The sequence below is a fragment of the Anomalospiza imberbis genome, chromosome 1 (assembly GCF_031753505.1).
Source record: "Anomalospiza imberbis isolate Cuckoo-Finch-1a 21T00152 chromosome 1, ASM3175350v1, whole genome shotgun sequence".
Lineage (NCBI taxonomy): Eukaryota > Metazoa > Chordata > Aves > Passeriformes > Viduidae > Anomalospiza > Anomalospiza imberbis.
In genome coordinates, this window is record NC_089681.1 from 145,165,192 (window position 1) to 145,186,373 (window position 21,182).

General features: G+C 42.6%; 1 protein-coding gene across 1 annotated transcript in view; it reads right to left on the reverse strand.

Annotated features, from left to right (window-relative positions):
• DPP6 (dipeptidyl peptidase like 6) overlaps positions 1–20,916 on the reverse strand; it is a 534,562-nt gene extending 513,646 nt beyond the window's left edge. The window contains exon 1 of the mRNA XM_068174757.1: positions 20,755–20,916. Coding sequence (XP_068030858.1) covers positions 20,755–20,811 — 57 coding nt within the window. The 5' untranslated portion in view covers positions 20,812–20,916. The remainder of the gene's footprint in view (positions 1–20,754) is intronic.
• Positions 20,917–21,182: the final 266 nt, after the last annotated feature.

A 21,182-nucleotide genomic window follows, 5' to 3' on the forward strand; every position in this document is an offset into this window, starting at 1 on the left:
CAGTAAAACACTCGAGAAGTTTTCCTCTGGATTTTAGTCCTAGCTTGGGGCTATACATAGGTATCAGGAAACGGCGTGATTTTAAGAAAGGCAGTTCTCTTTACTAAGGCCTCACAAATGCTGGCATTTCCTGCCCCTTGTGCACCCAGCAGCACTGGGCGTGGCTGTGAGACTGGTCCCCTGAGACATAAAAAGGGAAAGGGACACATGTCTCTGTTCATAAAGTCACCAGAGTCAAGGGCCATTTCCGGGCACTGGTCCTGAGGCCTTTACAAATTTAAGTTGTTAACAAAATCACCTGCGTGGTTTGGCCCTTGACAGCCACTGCTCCTGCAGGAAACTGCTGGGTGCCTTGGGAATTAACACAGGTGCTGGCCCATTGCCACAGAGCAGTTGCCATCCTTCCTGGGGAGGCTCCAAGGTTCAGCAGTGGAGATGCAGGCAGCATGTGCCAGATGGCTTCGGTGCCTCAGAAGTGTCCCAGGCACACTGAATCTGCTGGAGCCAGGGCAGCCCACCAGTCTCAGTGAACAGCAGTGTGCAGGCTGTTCTGCACGGGGACAGCACGGGGACAGAATGGGGACATCATGGGGACACCACGGGGACATCCCAGGGACATCACATACCCTGCTGCCTCCCCGTGAGCCCCAGGCATTGCAGGAGAGACCCCACTGAGGAGGAGCACCGTGCTGGGGCTACCAGGGACACTTAATTCAGCCCCACTAGCACTCAATCCAAAGGCTGTTTCTGGAAGCTTACAGGGTATTGGAAGAGTTTTCTCCCATGAGGAGTGCAGCCAGGAGAGGAACAAGTTGTGCTTCAGTGGCACAGGACTTCCAGCCAGCTGCTGGCACCCAGATCTCGGGCCACAACAGATAATTCAGTCTCCTGTTAACACAGAGCTAACAGACTTGGGCCAGAAGGGATCAGAACTCATTTAAGGTGATGGCCATCATCTTGCCTAGCTCACTGGAGACTTGCGGCAGGGCCACGCCACCCTGGTTCATGCCAGAACCCTCAGATGGACGAGGTAGCAGCATCCATGTTTCTCCAGAGCACAAATGAAATCTGTTCTGCACACTCAGATGGACTTTCTCCTCTGCAGTTTATGACCAGCTGGAAAGAATCCCCTCCTGGCACAGAAAAACCTCCCACCACAAGAAGCAGTCAGGTGTATAAGACCTCCCCTAACATGCTGTTTCAGGGCACCAAGCACAAGCACATCTCCTAAATGTTCCTAAATGTTCCAAGCTGCTTCTCCCTGCCATTTCTTAGTCCAACAGCAGCAGCTAGAGGGACCTGGGTCTTCCCAGCCATCCACTGGCAAGAGCTCTCGAGATCAAAATCCCCCCAGGGAAAGCCAGGTGGGGCTCTGCCTGCACCCTTCCAGAGAGGAGCTGCTGAGCACTGGGAATTGGGGATCCACAAGCCTTTCCCCCACCTTCTGCCACTAACCTGCCCAGAGATTGTGAGCAAAGCACTTTGCATCTCTGATTCCATGTTTCACACATTATTTGTTGTTTATTTTGGGGCATGGTGAGTAGTAGGGATGTCTAGCACACATCTAAAATACAAGGTTACTGTGATTCAAACATAAACCAATTCTCTGAGGCATCTCCTCAAAAGACACTGAATTTTTGCCTCTTTCTCTCCAGTACCACTTTTTCCTTCAGTTCATCTCTATTCCTTTTCATTTGCCTCAACCACAGAGGCCAGAATGAGATGAAGTTAGGGAAATGTTCTGGCATTATTTAAAGATTTAGCCCTGCTGCAACAAATCCTTTCATGCTTCTGGTTGCTAATTACAAGCAAATATTTTGATTACTGTGGAAATCACTTAAGTATCCTTCCACCTTTCAAACACTGTGTCAAACTATGTATAAATGCACATCTTAATCCAGTTTGATCACAACCTGAAACGAATAAGCTAAGAATAGGCTCTTGCAGCTTAACACATGAAAGCTGAAAACATTTGCTTACTATTTGGGACCCATTTCTATTTGAATTAATGAGCACAGTGCTATAAATATCTAATTTCCATGAATTTTAAATAATGTGGGAGCACATCTAGGACGTCAGTATTGGGGAAGAAGCATCTTTCCTTCTTTACTGCAGCAAATCAGTGACATTTCCATTTCAACTCGAGGCCCCAGTGACTTCTTCTTGCCACCTCTTGACACTCTCTGGAGAATTTACAGCCAGTGACCACTTCTGCTGGGAGAATCAATACAGAGCCTGGCAAAACCCCACAAACCCTAATCTGCTTAATTAACTGTGATAGAAGTAGTATTCACATGAACAAGTGAAAAGAACGGAATTGAGCCTATAAAAAATTCAGCATTGCTGTTAGAAAAGACATATTCATTGTAAGGAAGTATAATTCTCTCTGTATGAGGATGCTTGACTTTCATCTGTAGTATATTATCCTTCTGAATGTTACTATGAATGTGCTGCCTTCTACAGTGTTTTGTTTTATCTGACAGCACATTCAGCTCCCTGATAGCAGGTTTTGCATTTTGAGTTTGAATATGCCTCTGCCACACACCTACAGCTTTCCATCATGGGCAATAAATGTATTTATTTAATTTTTGTCTTGAACTTTGTTTTGTGTAATGCTGTTTTCTCCAGACAGGTGTGGCTACATTTGTGCTAAAACTCTATTGCCAGAGATGAAGATTAGGAATGTTGAGGAATTCTGCTCAGAGGAAAAGCTGAGACTGAAGATGGATGGATGGATGGATGGATGGATGGATGGATGGATGGATGGATAAATCTTAAGTCTCAAAACAGCAGTTCCTGTTGTTGATGTGGATTTTTGGTTTTTTCCTTTCAAGGCACAAGCAGACAATTGCCTCATTCCTCAGTCAAAGTAGTTTTAGGGTCCTTATGTTCTTTAATAAGACCTGGCAGAGGTTTTCCACTGGAACAGATTTCCACCAGGAAAAGCCTGATTGAGAAAACTAGCAATCCTACCAATTTTGACAAAATTTAGGAGGAAAGACAAATTCTGACTTTTTATCAGCTCCGGTCTCAGTAGTTGACTGAAGCACAAAATCCATATAGAACTGAAACCTCATCCTTTATAGATTTTCACATATCCTGGCTCCTCATGTAAAAAATTTGAATGAGGGAAGGGAAGGGAAGGGAAGGGAAGGGAAGGGAAGGGAAGGGAAGGGAAGGGAAGGGAAGGGAAGGGAAGGGAAGGGAAGGGAAGGGAAGGGAAGGGAAGGGAAGGGAAGGGAAGGGAAGGGAAGGGAAGGGAAGGGAAGGGAAGGGAAGGGAAGGGAAGGGAAGGGAAGGGAAGGGAAGGGAAGGGAAGGGAAGGGAAGGGAAGGGAAGGGAAGGGAAGGGAAGGGAAGGGAAGGGAAGGGAAGGGAAGGGAAGGGAAGGGAAGGGAAGGGAAGGGAAGGGAAGGGAAGGGAAGGGAAGGGAAGGGAAGGGAAGGGAAGGGAAGGGAAGGGAAGGGAAGGGAAGGGAAGGGAAGGGAAGGGAAGGGAAGGGAGCTCAGATTTTGCCAAAGAATGTCTCCACATCTGCAGCTCCTGAGCAAGTAAGCTTCATAATTAACCTCCATAAATCTCTGTAACTGACCTACAAAACCTTACTAATTAGTAAAGTGAGTAGAAGAGAGAGTTTTTGTAACATCAGACATTTTCAAGGGAGAAAATGCAAAGGACAAATAACAGAGATCAAAATTTCTGTCAGATGATGCAAGGAGGGCAATGTCCTCTGATTATCCATCCATCAGTAATTGAACCACAGTCGGGGTTACTCTTGGTAGTGAATTGGGAATCAGATCCCTGAATCTATGAAATTTTAGCTAAATGAGATGAAGGCTTGACTATGTACATATAATCCCTTGGACATAAACCATTGACCAAGTCTGAGACTAAGTCTGGATCTAGTTGCACTTAAACCCAACTCTGAGGAGGAGTTCAGAATACAATTCACTGTCCTGAATCTCATGACTTAAAGGCAGGGTGTCCCTGACAGTTTTGTTCAACTCTGTTCTCTATGCAGTAAATAATCAAGTGTACCTTGCTACTGAATTTTGTACAATAAAAATTCACACAATTTTTAGTTTATATCAATAAATATATTGCTGCTTCTCTCTTATGAGGGGAGTACATTACTCCATATGTGAGATCTGAAGGAAAAAAAAAAAAAAGAAGAAGAAAATTAAGAATAATCACAGATCTGAGAAGAGAATGAACCAAATTCCTCATCTTGGGTTGCAGTCAGGAAGCTCCTTGGACCCAGGATCAAACCCCGGTGCCCTCAGCCCAGTCTGCTGCAGTGGGAGGCTTTAAATGTTAAAGTAAAAAATGTTAACCACATTTTCAAAGACTGATCTTCAGTTCACATCTTCTGATTTTCTTGTCTGAGCTGTACAGCACCAGTTAATTGCCTCTGTCTGAAGTAGCCTCCTTAGCATATGAAGTCTCTCCATGTCTTTTTTCTTTCCCTTTCTGCAGCACACTGTGAAAGGAACCTTTAAATAGAATTACAGAAGTAACTGAAAACCAAGGAGGTTGCAACTTGAGCATTTTCAGATGGAAAAGAGCATATGAAATGGATGCCATGGTAAATTTAAAAAAAAATCTTATTAGATAATTCCACTCTTAATAAAAAAATCAGTATATATCTTTTGGTTAGGATTATTAAGAAGCGATATGTAGGTATCTAACTTTGCTAAATAAATGGCCTCATTCTTCTTCTGTTGGGGGTAAAGCCTTTCTAGAAACAGTCCTCTCACAGAGAATCTCAGGTTGGAAACAAAAAACCCCTCAGATGCCAAGACCGCAGTCAACGGGTGCAAATATTGGCTATTCAACCTGCCAAAGAGAGGCCAAAATCTGAGTTGAAAGCTGAAGAGAATTTAAAAAAAGGATAGCTTGATATTGGTTCTCATCTTGAAAACATGCAAACCCACCAGAAGTGCTAAACAGATCAGCACAAACTGAAATTATACTACAGCACAGCCTAAAAATCAAGGGGCAAAAATGGAATAGTCAGAACCAGCAATGTTTATTTTCCCTAAAAGAAAAAAAAACTATGTAACTTCTCCATATCACAACAAATATTATAGAAATTAAAGAAGAGAAAGACATAGATTTCAGTATGCAGCTTATTATTTATACTAGGGTTCATTACAAAATAATTAACATGCTGCTGCCAAAAGATAAACTAAATTGCACAGAACAGTCCTGATTTTCAGCATGGCTTAAGACCTGTTCAGAGCAGGTAGAGAGAAGAAGCCTTTAAAGCAGCACAAAGGTGGACAGAGTGATAAATAATGCATGGCAAAAAGCAGCCTCTACTTGGCACTGGCACGTGAGGATCTCTTGGCTTGATCCCCTGGAAAATGGGATCTCCACCACTGGGGTGCTGTGAAAGGGAAAGAGCTGAACGATTTTATTCAGCTGGAAATGTGCGGACATGCCCTGGATGGCACCCTGTGCCATGAGGGCTTTGTAATGTTCAGCAGCCACGCAGAGAGTAAAAGAGCCCTGCTGAAAGCAGCTGTACTGCTGTAAAAATACAGCCCTGCAACTCTTCTATGGCCTCGAGGTTTGACTCAAACGTGACCCCACAGGGGAGAAAAAGGAGTTGGTTTCTGCAGGAAATGGCATGTCAGAGTTCAGTACCCTGTGTTCCAACATAGTTCAGACATTTCAGCATGATAACAGTTTTGGCCAACTGGCCCATCACTTCTCTCTGCCTGTTGCAGTATTTTCTTGGGATGCTGGAAGCTCCTGCCTGCTTGAACAGCCTCACAGCCACCTCTGTCCCCTATGCTTTCCTCAATTTCCCTTGTGATATTTGGCTATACCCAAAGATAGATGTCAAAATGTGCTTTAACTGCTCATATAACACACTTTTCCTTCTGAAACTCTACTGTCAAGCACAGGCCTTGACTATGACCTTAAACTGGCAGCCAGCTATGGCTGGCTATCAATCCATGAGTCAAACCCATGCTCAAGTGAAGATGATGAACACCAGCAGCACAGCACTGCAGCCTCCTTGCTCTGGATCAATAAAACATGCTCCTTGTTCCTAAAGAGTGTGATTTTCTCAGTCTGATCTCTTTCTCATCTTTATTTGATGGAAGAGGCAGCTTTGTAAAAGCACTGTGCCTGGTTAGACAGCAAAACTTTTTAATGGTTTATATCAGTGCTCTAAAAATCTTAAATTCACCTCGAGCTAGAGCAACGAAGGAGGATACAAGTCAGCTTACAGAAAATTAAGCTTTCATGTATTCCAGAAACTTCCACTGTCCTTTTTCCTTCATGTCATGAAAGAACTGGGAAAGCAGGGATGTTACAAAGAGAAAAAAAAAAAAAAAAAAAGCCAAAGCCTCAGGATCAAAGCATTTTAAGGAGCAGCAGAGCAATTGAGTGATTACCACAGCATGTATGAGTCCAAATGAACGAAACCCAGGGTTTGAGTGAGGGGACCTCAGAGCTCCATTCTAGAGAGGCATTTCTGCTTCCCCACCCACAAACAATGCTGGGGAATGAAGATCCTCTGTGCATAGGAACCAAGTAGCTTTTAGCAAAAAATCATGGCTTAAAATACTGAGGTCACTACACAGCCCCCTGCTCCTGCTCTCTGCATGCAGCAAACATGGGAACAAAGCAAAGAACGGAGATTCTCAGGGAATTCTCTTCAGGGCTTTGCAAATCGAGGCTAATTAAATATTATAGAGGAGTTTTGCTCCCAGCCAAGTGAAGGATTTGTGTGTTTATACACATCATGAGCATGTCATGCAGAAAGCCATCAGAACTGACCAAGTGAAAAAGGAGATCCCAGAAAATCCCCTTTGCAGGCTTGTGACTTTACAAATAATAAGCAATTAGGAGTATTCTGTATTTATGCCTCAGGAGTTCTGTGCACCTCCCAGTGCCTAAAGGGAGCTCACAGAAAAATTGTAGAGGAACTTTTTTACAAGGGCATGCTGTGATAGGATAAGTGGTAATGTCTTGAAACTGAAAGAGGGCAGATTCAGGTTAGATATTTGAAAGAAATTCTTTACTGTGAGTGTGGTGAGGCACTGGGACAGGTTGCCCAGAGAGGTGGTAGTTGGAAAAAAAGAGAGCCTACAATAAGCTCCCACCTCCCATATAGTGGAAGACAATTTTGCAGGGGCTACTAAATGTCATGTTTAAATACGAAAGTGAAAAATCACTTTCACAATCCAGTCCCTGCTCTCCCTGTTTCTCAGTTCCACTGTGTCTAAAACTGGAGTAATATTAACCTAATGTAATTCAATCCAATCTACAGCAATCAGTAATCATCTATAGCAAATCTCAATAGAGGCTTTGAGGAGCTAAAACATTACAGCAATGGAACCCACAGACATATCCTAGCTGATGACTGTCTCTTTTATAGTCCTTATCGCCTCCCTTCTGAGGATAATGCATCTAAAACACAGTTCAACAAGTTCTGGTAAAGTTTTGAAAATTACTTTCTAATGTGTGCATGTTTCCCCTTAGGAGTTGTTGTTCTCCCCAGAGATTTTACAAATTTCTCTGTCACTTGGGCATAAAGTTCTTTTTTAATAGAAAAACATACCTTCTTTAAAAAGCACAACTAAATTAAAAAACCCTCTAAATGCAACAAGCCAGAGCTACCCACCAGGAAAAAAGACTAAACCAACTATATTTCCCCTGAAATAACCTTGCTGACATTTGCCTCTCTCCGAGGTCTAAATATTTTATATCTTCTTTCCTAAATATTAAAGAGCCAGGGTAGAACTAAATGCTAAGATTTAACAGTGCTAAGACTGTGGGTGTAACAAGAGCTGTTGGCAGTACTGAGACAGCCTGATTTTTCTTTTCCATCAGCCACGTGCTGAATTAAGCCCACTGAGGTTGTGACAAGAGGACTGAGGGAAATGTCACCATGCTGGCATTTAACCCACCTTAAGGGAGTGGAGAATGAGCCTTGCCTTTGGGACACTGGAGTAAATACCCATCTTTAGTTCTTGGAGCAGTAAGGAGAGGACAATGTGCTCTGCAAAAATAATACACGGTACCAAGAGAAAGCAGTGTATTTTTCAACAAAAGATCTCATTATTAATTAACTTTATTTGGAGCAAAATCTACAAAGGCATGGCCTGAGTTACAAGTGACTAGCTAATGTTTATCAGTGTTCCCAAAGGAACCAGCAGCCAAAGATTTGATATCATGCTCACAATTTCTGGCAAAGCATGATTTAACCTTGCCTGCTTTATCTACATCTGCCTTCTGCTCCACGCAGAGATTCATAAATCTTCTGTGCACAGATATCAGCATTTCTGAAATCTTATTTGCCTATTTCAAGAGAACTGGTATCTTCAAATTCACATGAGCATCCTTTTTCTGTTGGTCCACACAACAGGCTGCCTCTCCAAGGATTCATCAAGATTGAAATGCAGACATCAATCTAAGTCTGCTGCCACAATTACCCTGATCAGAATAAACAAAGCTTTTCTGGAACCTGAATTTTAGGAAAATAGACCCAGTGTTTTTTCCCCAAGCTCTGACTGCTGTGCCTTGTATTTTTATAGATAAATCACTCTCAGCTTTGCCGATTACACTCTGGTATTCAGCCATCCATCTGGACACACAAGAAATGTCCTGGCTCTTGGGAAATGGCAGGCAAGGATTTAATGCCATAATTCTACCCACACTGACAACTAGTAACACAGCAGGCGAGGCTGATGCTACAAGAGGGATGCAGTTTGAGATGAGGATGTCTACATTGGGGTGTTTATATGAGTACCAGGTGTCTAAACTCCTATTAGAGTCAGCAGGGATCTAGTCAAAGGAAATCAATGGAATACAAGCAGCGAGTCAGGGAGCAGCCAGCCCACAGCAGCCTTGCAGGGAGTTTCATCACTCCCTAGACACCACTATGTCCCACTGACTATAATGGGAGCTTAGGTATTGCCTGTCCAATTCCACTGACTAAATGAAGATATCTTGCATCATTTGAGACATCCCAGCATCTCCAAGACATACTGTTGGTGCCAGCAGACACAACTCAAGACCTGTGGGACGTTCATGTCCCCGTGCAACAGCAGCTGGAAGAATACATGGCATGCCTCACACATCACTAGTGCAGAAAAGTCCTGCTCCTAAGTTACATGTGAGCAGAAATAAATGTCTAAATATTGGTGCTGTAATCCTAAACTGAGTTCTATCCTTTAAGAATCACCTTACATTGGTTTTCCAATTAGTGCAGAGAGGGAATTTTAGTCTTTCTGAGGACTCATCCAAGTCCCTTGCAGCACTTGGCCATTTTTTTATCTCTGCCACAACACCAACTATAAACATTTTACTTTTCTTTTCCTTTTTTTTTTCTTTGCTTGTTGGTTTTATTAAATTAAATTAATAAATTTCATTTGTAATGTTGTTGTAGAGGTGCTTAGGAGTGTTGTTACACAAAGAGACAGAGCCAAAATGTGAAGATTTGCTCATATTTACACATCAGAAAGGCAGTGTCCCTCCAGTGATGGTCCAGTATACCCTTCTGACTCATCAAAAAATATCTCTTTTTTGGCAAACACTATCACCTGGACTCCATGGTGCTGTTAACAAGATCAGGCATGCTGGCTTTCAAATGACACATGGGACAGAAGATGCCTTTTCTACCACACAATGTAAACATATACCTTCGCTCTGGTAATGTAAACACATACCTTTGCTCTGGTAACACCTATGTTTTATTACTTTATTGCAGTATTTGGGTGCATCTGTGCATTTCAACCTGTGCAAAGTACAGCTGCTTCTCAGGTAAATACAGCCAGTGTTCATATGAATGCTTTTACAGTCTTAGTTAAATTGCTAAGTCTGGAAATAACAATGGTAGGACCACAGTGACATTTGCTCTCTTTTCCTAACTCTTTTTAATTTCTATTTCCAAAGCATGAGAGTACAAAAATGACAACTTCCATTGAATAAAATATTGATGGCATAATGATGTCCATATCAAAATCCAAATCTAGCAAATGCTAACAAGGAAATATGAAAAGATCTTTCAAGAAAGAATAAGTAGTTTATGGCAATGTCTCTATAAACTATAATTTAAAGTGCTATAGACCTCATTTTTGTACAATCACTAAAACTTTAAGCACCAGGAACTATTATTCTTCATTACTGGTTCTTCAATAAACTTTATGTTTCACACTGGAAAAGCTTTAGAGGCAATTCTTCCATCAGCACACAAGAGATTCAGGGATGTTGCTTTTGCTGGCATTACTGGAAGTTAGACACGGATATATTTCCTATTCTTAAAGAAAACCAAGAAAATCTCCCTCTCAGTTAGTCCGTATCAGGTGCCAATCAGAATTTCTCTGGTGAAAAATATATGTTGTAAAATATAATGAAGCTACAGCAGGAAAGAATGTGAGGAAAGTTAACTGTTGGAGCTCCCTGCTGTCAAAGATAGTTTTAGCAGTTTGATCATAATGTGATGGTGCACAGTGTTGATCACTTTCCATTAAAATCATAAAAAAGAACCCAACAACAAATTCCTGCCATAACTAAAGAGTTTGAGGGTTCATAAACAACTTCTTCCCTCCCTTCTTCCTTGGCTAATACTTTCATCACTTCCACTGTGATCATGCATGGCTAGAAATTCTCAGTGCAGCTTCTGAATGGCAGCTTGAGCTGCCTTCCTAAGAGCCACCACTGCCTTTTCAGTGGCCCATTAAAGACATCTGTGTTTCAGTCCAAATCAGCCCTTTAGTGCCCCTGAGCTGGACAAACCAGCAAGGCAGTTTCTTTTTTGTGCTACAAATGCCCTGTACAGCCAAAAATATACACAGATTAACAACAACAACAACAACAACAACAAAAATACGGGCAAAATTCCTTTATCAATTAATGTAAAGGAAAACCAGCTGGTTTTATTCACCAAAGGTAAATTAACTTCTTTGTAAAATGGAGTACTCAGTGCCCTTCCCTGCCATTAAAAAAAAAAAAAAAAAAAAAAAAAAAAAAAAAAAAAAACCACCACCCAAAGCAGTAGGAGCAGAGCAGGCATAGGAAGGAAGCAGGAATGAACCCTAAATGAGAGAGTGAAAGATACAGACAGGGCACAGATATGTTCTGTAATATTGCTTCAACCTTAGGGAATTCCAACAATATCAAGATAACTCAGGTGATTAAATTTGGAACAAGTCAGAAAATGTGAAGGTACAGAGCATTCAGAGATCAGGGCTTGGGAAATCAAAGGATAGTCCTGAGCTGCTGGAGGAGAGATCTCTAACAGTGAAGAGTGGCTAAAAGTGGAGTAAATGACAGAAAAACTTCAGTGGCCTCTGCTGGCAGATTAACTGTGCAACGGGTGGTCAGACAAGAGGACTGGCAGGGAGGCAGCACAGCGTGCCAAGGGAAATGTGTTTCACTGCTCTCCCGGAGGTTGTTCCCCAGGGAAAGGGAAGCCCCATGACCCTCAGTGAGCTCACACACAGATATCACAGACAATATAAAGGGAAGAATAAAGTCCTAAGCTTGAGGGATGACCATAAAGCAGTGAACAAATTTAAAATCGAAGTTCTTTGATGTAGGAAGCAGTATTCTGCTCTCTGGCTGGAGAGCCTCTTGTTCAATTGAATCCCAACATGCAACCAGCATTCCTATAGGGTGCTGCAATAGAAATAACAGTGATGTTAGTCCCTGCTGCTGGCCCTTTCCTGGACTTGTACCTATGAAAAACTCTCTGATCCTCCACTCAGGAGAAGTAGTTAAAGCAGCGGCAAAGGCTCTGTGTGAGGTCATTATCTAGCAAAATCAGACTTGAATATAAAACTGCACTAAAAATCTGCAAATACTAGGAAGGCTCAGATGCAAAGGGAAAGTCCAAGAAAAGTCAAAAGCCTAGAATCATAAACTCATACATAAACAACCAAATTGTATGGTGTATCTGCTGTCCTGAGTAGCAGTAAATTACCAGCAGCACACATCTGTTTGCCATAATTTCAGCCTCTTCCTAGCATTCCAATTTTGGATGCCACCTGCAAATAAGAAAATTAGCTGACTTCAAAATGTTGATGTCCTGCCCTTTTTCAGTTTGCCAGCAGAGCTGAGAGGGGCCCAGTGCCCACCATCTCTGTCAGACCCCAAGCTTCTCCCTGGAGTTCTCACAAAGGACAAGCCCTGGCTTTGCTGCGGTGTATTTTATTCTGCCTAGTTGAAGACATGACACCAAGGAGAGGTGTACATCTTCTCTTTTTAAATTACCCAAGGTTTTATAATTTTAACAGCCTTCCTTTTAAGTGAGCTGAAAAACTGATGTGGTCCCTGCTTATCCCCATGTACTCCACACCTGCAACACAGCTCAGTCTTCTGGGTACTCTTGCCTCTAAGGTTGTCTTTTGGAGCAAGGTTTGGATGACATGGAACAGGGCCTGTGCAAACAACATCTCTGTCCCTCCTCTACCTTTTTTCCTTCATTCCAAGGAGTGAATGGCACTAAAATTTGTTAGATTCTCAGATTTTAAGCAGAGTAAAAAGGCCAAAAATTAAGATGGAAACCCCACTCAGTGGATTACCAAGTTACCTTCCTCCACCAAAGAGCAAGGGAAGTGCTCATCCTTACATTCAGTAAAAAACTAAAGCATGGGCAGAAACCTTTGCCCAGTCTCAGTGAGGTGGAACTACTGCTGACTTTTGTAAGTTCACATCAGATCACCAAGACCATGCCTACACTGGCAAGTTAAAAGCAATTTAGAGTAGTTTTTCTTGATGGCAGCAGTGTCTGGCCTTGCAAATCAGCTACCGCTTAAGATAATGTAGCAGTGTGAAAATGCAAAACCCAAACCACTGAGGCATCATCCCAATGTAACTCAGGGCTTAATGCAGGAATCAGGACATTTTCCTCAAGTGTTTTAGCCAAACTTTATTAATGTAAATGCCATGAAATGCAAATTATCCTTGACTATAACTAGATAAGTACGTCATAAATCAGTGCTACCTGATTATCAAACTATTTCACTGATAAAAAAAGGTTAAAAAAAAATCCCAGCATGTCAATCTGCTTATTTTAAAACCAGCATAAAACTCCCCAGTATAATGCAAAGATCATAAACATCAAACTCTCCAGACTAGGCATGGGCAAACTGCATAAAAATAAAGAAAAGCACTAAATAAATAAATGAATGAAACCAAATCACTTTCCTAGGTTTACTTAACAGTGCTGATATAGAAATAAGCCAAATACATTCTATTGAGCAAGAAATTGAGTCTGAAGATAATCCCTTTTCTTTTTTTTTCTGTAGCCTAGAGGTCCTTTGTACTCCCATTGAAATCCTAGCCTCAAGTAATCCATAGAGTATTTACAGCATCATATTATATCTATTTTGTTGGGAAACACAATAATCAAAATGCTAAAATACATCTTCTTTCTATTATTTGATTTAAGCATTGAAGTATTGAAGGGGCTAAGTTAATTTATTTTGATTATCAGCACATTAGTTTTGGTATTATAAATTAACCCCACAATTTTGACAGAGCTTCCAGCTACCTAATGTCTGAAAATCTGATATTGGTTAAGCACACATCATGTTAAGATTTATTTTGGAAATTGCAATTAATCAGTTCTGGTCTTTAAAAAGTTAATATAAAGTGGTTTGCTGTTAAATGACATTGGCACTCGCACATTTGCTCTGTCCTACACCAGTTAAAAAGCCATTGTAGATTCCCAGTTATAGTGCAGAGAGCTCTGGCTGCATTTTTAAAGCACCAACTGTTAGTTAATTTTGTTAGCATAAACACCCAATAAAACTTTATGGTGTGTTCAACTCTCATTAAAGATGAAAAACAGCGGCAGAGCAGCACCCACAAACAAACAGGGATGGTTCTGTGGCTGCTGATGCCCAGAACTCATTCAGATTCAGGGCTCAGGGCTTCCTGTGCCTGAGGACACTGCAGGGATACAGAGCACGAAATCCCACGCGCTGCTGGAAACCCCTGGAGCTCCACACAGCTCTTCCATAAGGCTCCAGGCAAATATTTAATGGGGGAGGAACAGTCTTTCTCCAGACCCTAAAATAATAGCTGATGTAAGCAAAGTACACCCTTGCTGGTCCATATTTGCTGAAGGCTGCAAAAACCACAGCTCCTCTTGCTCCCCATCACCCAAAATATCCCAGACAGGGCTAGAGGAGCCTGCTGCTCCTCAGGGTGCATCCTGTGGTTGGATTCCCTCTGGTCAGGCAAAGCACAACCCCTGTCAGGAGGTTTTCTGATCATTCAGGACATTTACAGTGTCAGCCTGGCCATCTCCCTTTGTCTTCCCATCCTTCAAAGGGATGTTTGAGCCTTCCACTGAAATTTTTGGTGCTGACCCACCATCATTCTTCTTGCCAAATTTCCTGTTAAGGGAACCTTCATGAGACAGCTGACACTCAGACAGTTGCAGGAAGTGCTCTAAGGAACATGGCTGGAATTCACTGCCAAAAGCCATCAGCTTTACAGGTAGAATTATAGAGAAAGCAGATTTCACTGTCTGAAATAATAGGAAGATCAAATCAAGAAGTTCCCACAGCTGTTACTCCAAAAATACTTAGGGCTGCATTGTTTAAGGCAGTAAAATCTCTAAAATCGTCTTTCCATTTACATCAGCAGAAGCAGAACTTCTCTCACTAAATTCAGCACCTGTACCAGACAGTTCCCACTGAAAATTACAGTTTACAAGAAACTCAGAGAATGTAATAAAAACCAGTTTCAAACACTTTGCTTTAAGTTCCTTGGCACATCTTCTTGATTTAGAGTTCACCACTTGAAGTTTTGATGGGTTTTGCCTCTGCAACATTGTGAAAGTTCCTCCCAAAGGATGCAGAAGATAGAGGACCTTCACAAATTGGTACAGGGGAAAGAGCTAAATCAACACTACACAGTTCCACTGCTAGTGCAAAATGAAACCTTGTTCCTTAAGAAGCCAAACTAATATCTGGATCCCTAATGGACAGAGGACCCAACTGTACAATTTTCTGTCCCTTCTTTGCCCACAGGTTTTTCCTGCTGACACCTGCCCTGGGCAAGGGACATCATGCTTCATAGAGAGGGATATGCTGGTGGGATATGAGGAGCACATGCTGATGAGCTTGCTGGCTCTTAAATGGACAATGATTAATATTTCCTTATTTTCTGTGGCAGAAAAGCTCAACTTTAGTCTATCATCTCTACCTAGTCTGAAACTTTTTGGTGGTTTACTCCTGGTACTTCACTGCCTGCAAAACCAGAGTAATTCTTTCATTCTCCCAGATTTTTACTTCTTATTGTCAACTTAAACCAAAAATACACTGAAGGCCAAGTAATTTCTGTCTGTGTGGGATCACAGCATCCAGCAGGTTGGGACATTGATCTTGTCTGTTTCTCTCATGCAATGCTATATTAGACCACTCTGAAAGGCTGATGTTTTGAGATGGAAGTGTAATTTCCAAGAGACTGCCCTCTGAGTAAGGCTGGATTTTGGAGATAGCTGACCGATCATGTTTTAAAGCCCTGGCAGCTACATCCAGTCCTACTTTAATACTTATTAGGTGTGGAAGTCAACCTTGCATTCCCACTAGAGCATTAAAATTAGGAAACTCAAAAATACACTGATAGCTGTGCCCATGCAGGGTAACTTTCCACTCACAGCAAAACACAATGTGCAAGTAAAGCTGAACTTGTTTCTGCTTCAGCAATAATACAGAGGAGCCAGCACAGCTTCCTTATCTTAAATTTCTGCATCCAAGTGTCCTAGAAATGCTGTGCCTCTTTTGCTTCCGTAACTTTGGAGGTATTGAATCTCTGTGCAATTAAACCAACATAAATAAGCAGTAATTCAATTGCAATCACTGGAATTCATGTGAGGGGAATAGTTCATGTAAAAGACAAGGTAATTAGATTTACCCAGTGTAGATGCAATAATCTCTTATTAATCATTTAAGGAATAAACTATAAAACCAAATTCCCTCATAATCTGTTAAAAGGACATTATAGACCTCCTTCCCACAGCTGTACAATTGTTGCCCTGTCCCTTTAGATCAGGGCAGCCAGAACACCCTACGTCAGCAATTTGTTATCTCATGGGTTAAATTTGTTCTTTTCAAGACAATGAGAGAGATCAACCAGGGGTGCAATCACAACTGCATTTTCAGTTCAGCTTAATTGAGTGTTCTTTCCTTTAACAAACACTTTGCATTACTAGCATTACTACATTGAGTTGTTTTCATACCCACACTCTTACATACCAATACTGCTAATTAGGACAATTGTTTCTCCTTTAAAAGGAAAGAAAAAAAAATAATTTGTCCAAATGATTTGCTGTTATTCTTGAGCATTCATTATTGCTGATTAAAAGTGAGGTTACAGTTATTCAGGTGGATATTCTAACTTTGTTCCACCAAGCTTTTTTTAATGCTTACATAATTAAAGCTGAGAGAAGAAAGGTGGTTTTTAGTATTTGCTACATTCCAAAATGCAACACGTGTTGACACCAACAAAATCCATGATGGAAACAAGCCCCATTTGCTCAGATTTAATGCAGATTTGTTTAGTTTTACCATAGAGGGACTCTCATCACTGCTGTTGAGGCAGAAGAACACTTGTTTCCCACCCATACATCAGGATTGGAATGAGGAAGAGGTTAAAGTCTGGCTGCACAAAATAAAGATATAAATGCCGAATAAACACATCACCAACCCTCCAAACACATAATCAGTTTGGGTATTCATCAGTGTCTCATAAGCTACATATGAGGATGGCAAAGGAGCTGGACTGACATCTCATATGACACAGAAATCAGATTTGGGTGACCTGATCCAGAAGACATGCACTGACCATATCCAAGACTCCGCATAAAACAGCTAAAACATCTGCAATTGTTCAAAAATACACTCAGGGAGAAGTCAGAAGAGTCTGAATAGCAGCAGGGTTGTGCCAAACAACATGTCCTAATGTACTACTGATGTTGCTGTACAGAGCTGGGGTTTAGACTGTGCCCTCCAAATCGTGCATGTCAGCCAATGGTTTGGCTAAAGGCATTTTCATCCAAAATAAAGAGACAGTGCATCCCACCGTTCCCAGGAGACACTGTGAGTTTCCATCTTTCCCACTCCAAGGAACAGCCCTGAACTCTGCTCTGCCCTTTCCCCAAAAGGAGAGATGGGAGGGGCTCCTGCTGTAGAGCAGCCTGTCTCCTGATGGGTACAACAGTCTCCAAGAGGATGGAAGCTGGTGTGTCTCTGAATCCTCATCAACACTTTGAAGGACACCAGATCCACAAATCCTGCTCCATGGGACACCTCCTTTCTCACTGGGTGAGGATGGGGATGGTTCTTAGATGAAGGACCCCAAGTATAGTTGTTTCTAAAGAAAGTACCCCGAATTATTGCTATAGATTTTCCTCTCTGAAGACAGATGAATTTGGGAGTCCCACTATGAAACCAAGTGTCTTCTCACAGTGTGTTCCTTGGTATTAATTTTAAAAAAGAAGCTAAATTCAAGGCACAATTTCAGTGTCATGTATTGGCTGGTGTGGGGCTTAGGGCTGCTGAATGAAAGCCAAAAGCCAGGATCTGCAACATGTAGTGTTGAAAAAGCCTGAATCCCCATATGGACTTAGCTCTCATTAATTGCTTCAAGAAATCTGTTGAAATGTGGCAGCTTGGAACTGACCCCCAAATTCTTCTGGCAGGATCTGAGTGACTTTGCAGTGAAGTGCACTTCCTTAAGCAGAGTTAAAGCCTGCTCCCAGCCCACACAAGAGAGGTGGGTGGGTTTTGTATAGACTTGGGCTGCTCACCACCCCAACCACCCCAACCACCCCTACACATCAGAAATCTGCCTGTGACATAGCTTTTCATACGGCATTGGGGTGAATCCTCTTGCTTTCCTCCCACAAATTATCTTAGGGAAGGCAAAGGGATTAGTCACAGGCAGGAAAAAGAGAGCATTAGAAGCTGTATGTACACAAACTATTTCTCAAAAATAGTTCTCTGTAGACAATAAATCAGTCTTTCAATAACACTCACAAGTGGCTTAGAGCTTCTAGCTCTTGCTTAGAAACAGCTAAAAAACATTACATAGAAATGTTAAAAATATATACACCTTTTAGTGGGCATGCATTACTAGAGTTTGGGATTACAATCAAGCCTATCTACTTAAGGGCTTTAATTGTATCCCTCCTTTGAAATGCTGCCTCTCTTGCTCACCACAACCGAGCACAGCTGTAAATCTTGCAAAAGAAATGTGAAGTCCAAGTGCCCATTGCCTAGCAAGAGGGAAGCTCAGGAGAAGCCAGGAAGAAGAGTGACCTTACTTCACTCAGTTGGCATTTGAATTGACACAACAACTTTTCTGGGGGGAGGAAAAAAACCCTAACATGTTGTTTCATCAGTGACAACAAAGTGAATTATGACTAATTATTTGCTCAACACACTCCCCTTGGGAAGACCTCAGCTCTCAGCTATGGCTATCTCTTTGCCTCCATAAACTTCCAGTTCTTCTGGAAGTTTCTTCTGTGCTCTTTCCTTCCTCCCATTCCCTCCCAATCTTTGCACAGGACAAAGGGGTAAAGGACAGATGTTTTTGCAGCAACAGCCATGTGCTGACTCAGGTGTTGGGACAAGGTGGGACAGATTTCTCCCCACTTCTTCCTTTACTCAGGTATTAAATAATCCTTCTGTATTAAACAATTTATTCCCATGATACTTGTAGCAAGCTGACACAACATTACTCTTATTTTGTCAACTTTGGTTAAAATTAGATGCAAGTTCAAAAGTTAGGAGATTAGGAAAGTCAGATAAATCCTGTTTGTGGTTCTGTTGTTTTATTTTTCATTGAGGTTTTGTTTGTTTGTTGTTCAGAAAAAAAACCAAAACAAATGAAGCCCAGATATGAAACATCTTACCAGCATTTCTAATTTCTATGCTTTAGAAGTCAGAGTAATGAAAAACTTGGCTATTCTGCACTCTGTCCACTCCATCAGAGACCTCTTACTGATCAGTTACTTGATTTTTCAGCCCCATTTGATAAACTCTCATTTCTGAACTCTGCAAGGTTTCCTTGAAACTAAATCAGTCATGCATGGAGCTTTCTGTGTTTTAATTAAATCCTGAAATCATCAAGCATTTCAAACTTATGACTTGAAAAAATATGTATTTATTTCCAATGGAAAAAACATCCAGATCCTACAGCATTTGAAAATGAGATAAAAATGCCTTCAAGGCAAATAAAAATGTATCAATTATCATGTGCTAAGAATATACACATTTGAGCCCCATCTCTTTGTTCTGCATTAAAGTATTAGGTCAGCAGCTTGATACAATAAATTATTACTGATATGCAATAACCTTTGCTGTTCAACCCAAAACTCAAAGAAAACTAGAAAGTGCAAATGAAGGAGGCCCAGCATTGAAATTACAGGCAAGATCCAGAAGACATTTAATTTAGGGCCCTTGAATTATACAAAGAGCTTAGGTACAGGTTCAACTTCAAATATATGATTAGTCATGGAGCTAAGTAAATAATTTCAGCAGACTCATCTAATCTGTTTACTTCCACAGCCCTCATTATGTTGCATCATTTAATATTCACACAGCCTTATGATTAGTGGGTTTAATCCTAAAAATACTATATGAAAAAAAAGGAGGAACAACTGTATTCACTTCAAAGTAGGAAAAGTATGAAGTAAACCTGTGTGTCTAAGAATTTGTAGGCTCAGGTCTACACTAACTAGACATGAAGTATACAACCAGGCAAGCAGCAGCAGAAGCATCTCAAACAACACCACAACACCAAGTCTAGAGGATGGAGCAGGACACCAGTATTAAGAGATAAATTAAAAAAAAAAAAGAGATGTTAGCACAGAACCATATGTGGTGAAATGTAAATTTTGCCCTTCTTCAAGGTGCATCCCATTAGGCATTATAAAATCAATTCTCTCTACCAAATACCAGCCCCTAAAAGCACATGAAATCTTGGGGATGGTGTTGTGTCCACCATAACAGAGAAACATAAACATGGAGAAACACTTCTAAGAGTTGCAGAAGAACAACATCAACAGAATTGTCTGTAAGAGGGCACATGCATCTGACTTCACAGCACTGATACTCTGCAACACAAAGTAGTTGTGTAGATGCAAGGGCTATGTTCATCACTACCTAAAAATTGTTAATACAAATTTAACCTGGATCAGGTACGAGCACTCAGAATTTCTACTGAATTCAGCAGAGCGCACAATAACGTGCTTTATCTCAGTTACTTATTTTTAATGCTGGCTATGCAAACACATAGTGTCAAGAAGTTAAAGCAGCAGCTAAAGCTGTACCTGGTCCCACGTTTCACTCCACAAACCCATACCTTACCTTCAAAGCATTTTATCCCGTCTGGAGCAGGTGCACGAGTTCTGACCGTTCCAGCACTCGATGCTGAGAGGCCGCAGCACCCTGAGCGCCCGGTCCAGCACCCGCCCGGGTCTCAGCCCGAAGGGGTCACCCCTGTGCGGAGGGACGGAGCCATCCCGAGCCATCCCTGCCCCAGCAGCCTGCGGGGAGGCAGCTCCACACCCCGGGCGGCGGCGGGAGCCGGGCGGAGCTGCTGAACTTCGCCAAGCGATGGGCTAGCGGGGAGCGCAGGGATGCTTCCCGGGGCGGGGGGACGCGCTCCCAGCTGGAGGTTTGGGGACCGGGAGCCGAGGACGGGGACGGGGCATCCCCGCCGCCACGCAGCCCAGCGAGCCCCGCTGCCCGCGGCGCGGAGCCCCGGCCGCTCTTACCTTGGAGCCCTTGCCGGAGCAGCGGACGTGGTTGCTCACCCCGGCCGTCTGGTTCATGCTGGGGCCGGCGGGCGGGCTGGAAAGTTGGGCTTCGGGCACGACTCCCCGAGGAGCGGCGGAGGGGGGATGGCAGCAGGACGGGCTGTGCCCGCACCGGGATTGTCACCCCGCGCCGGGATTGTCACCCCACGCCGGGATTGTCACCCCGCGCCGGGATTGTCACCCTGCGCCGGGACTGTCACCCCGCGCCGGGACTGTCACCCTGCGCCGGGATTGTCACCCCACGCCGGGACTGTCACCCTGCGCCGGGATTGTCACCCAGCGCCGGGATTGTCACCCCGCGCCGGGACTGTCACCCTGCGCCGGGACTGTCACCCCACGCCGGGATTGTCACCCCACGCCGGGACTGTCACCCCGCGCCGCGACTC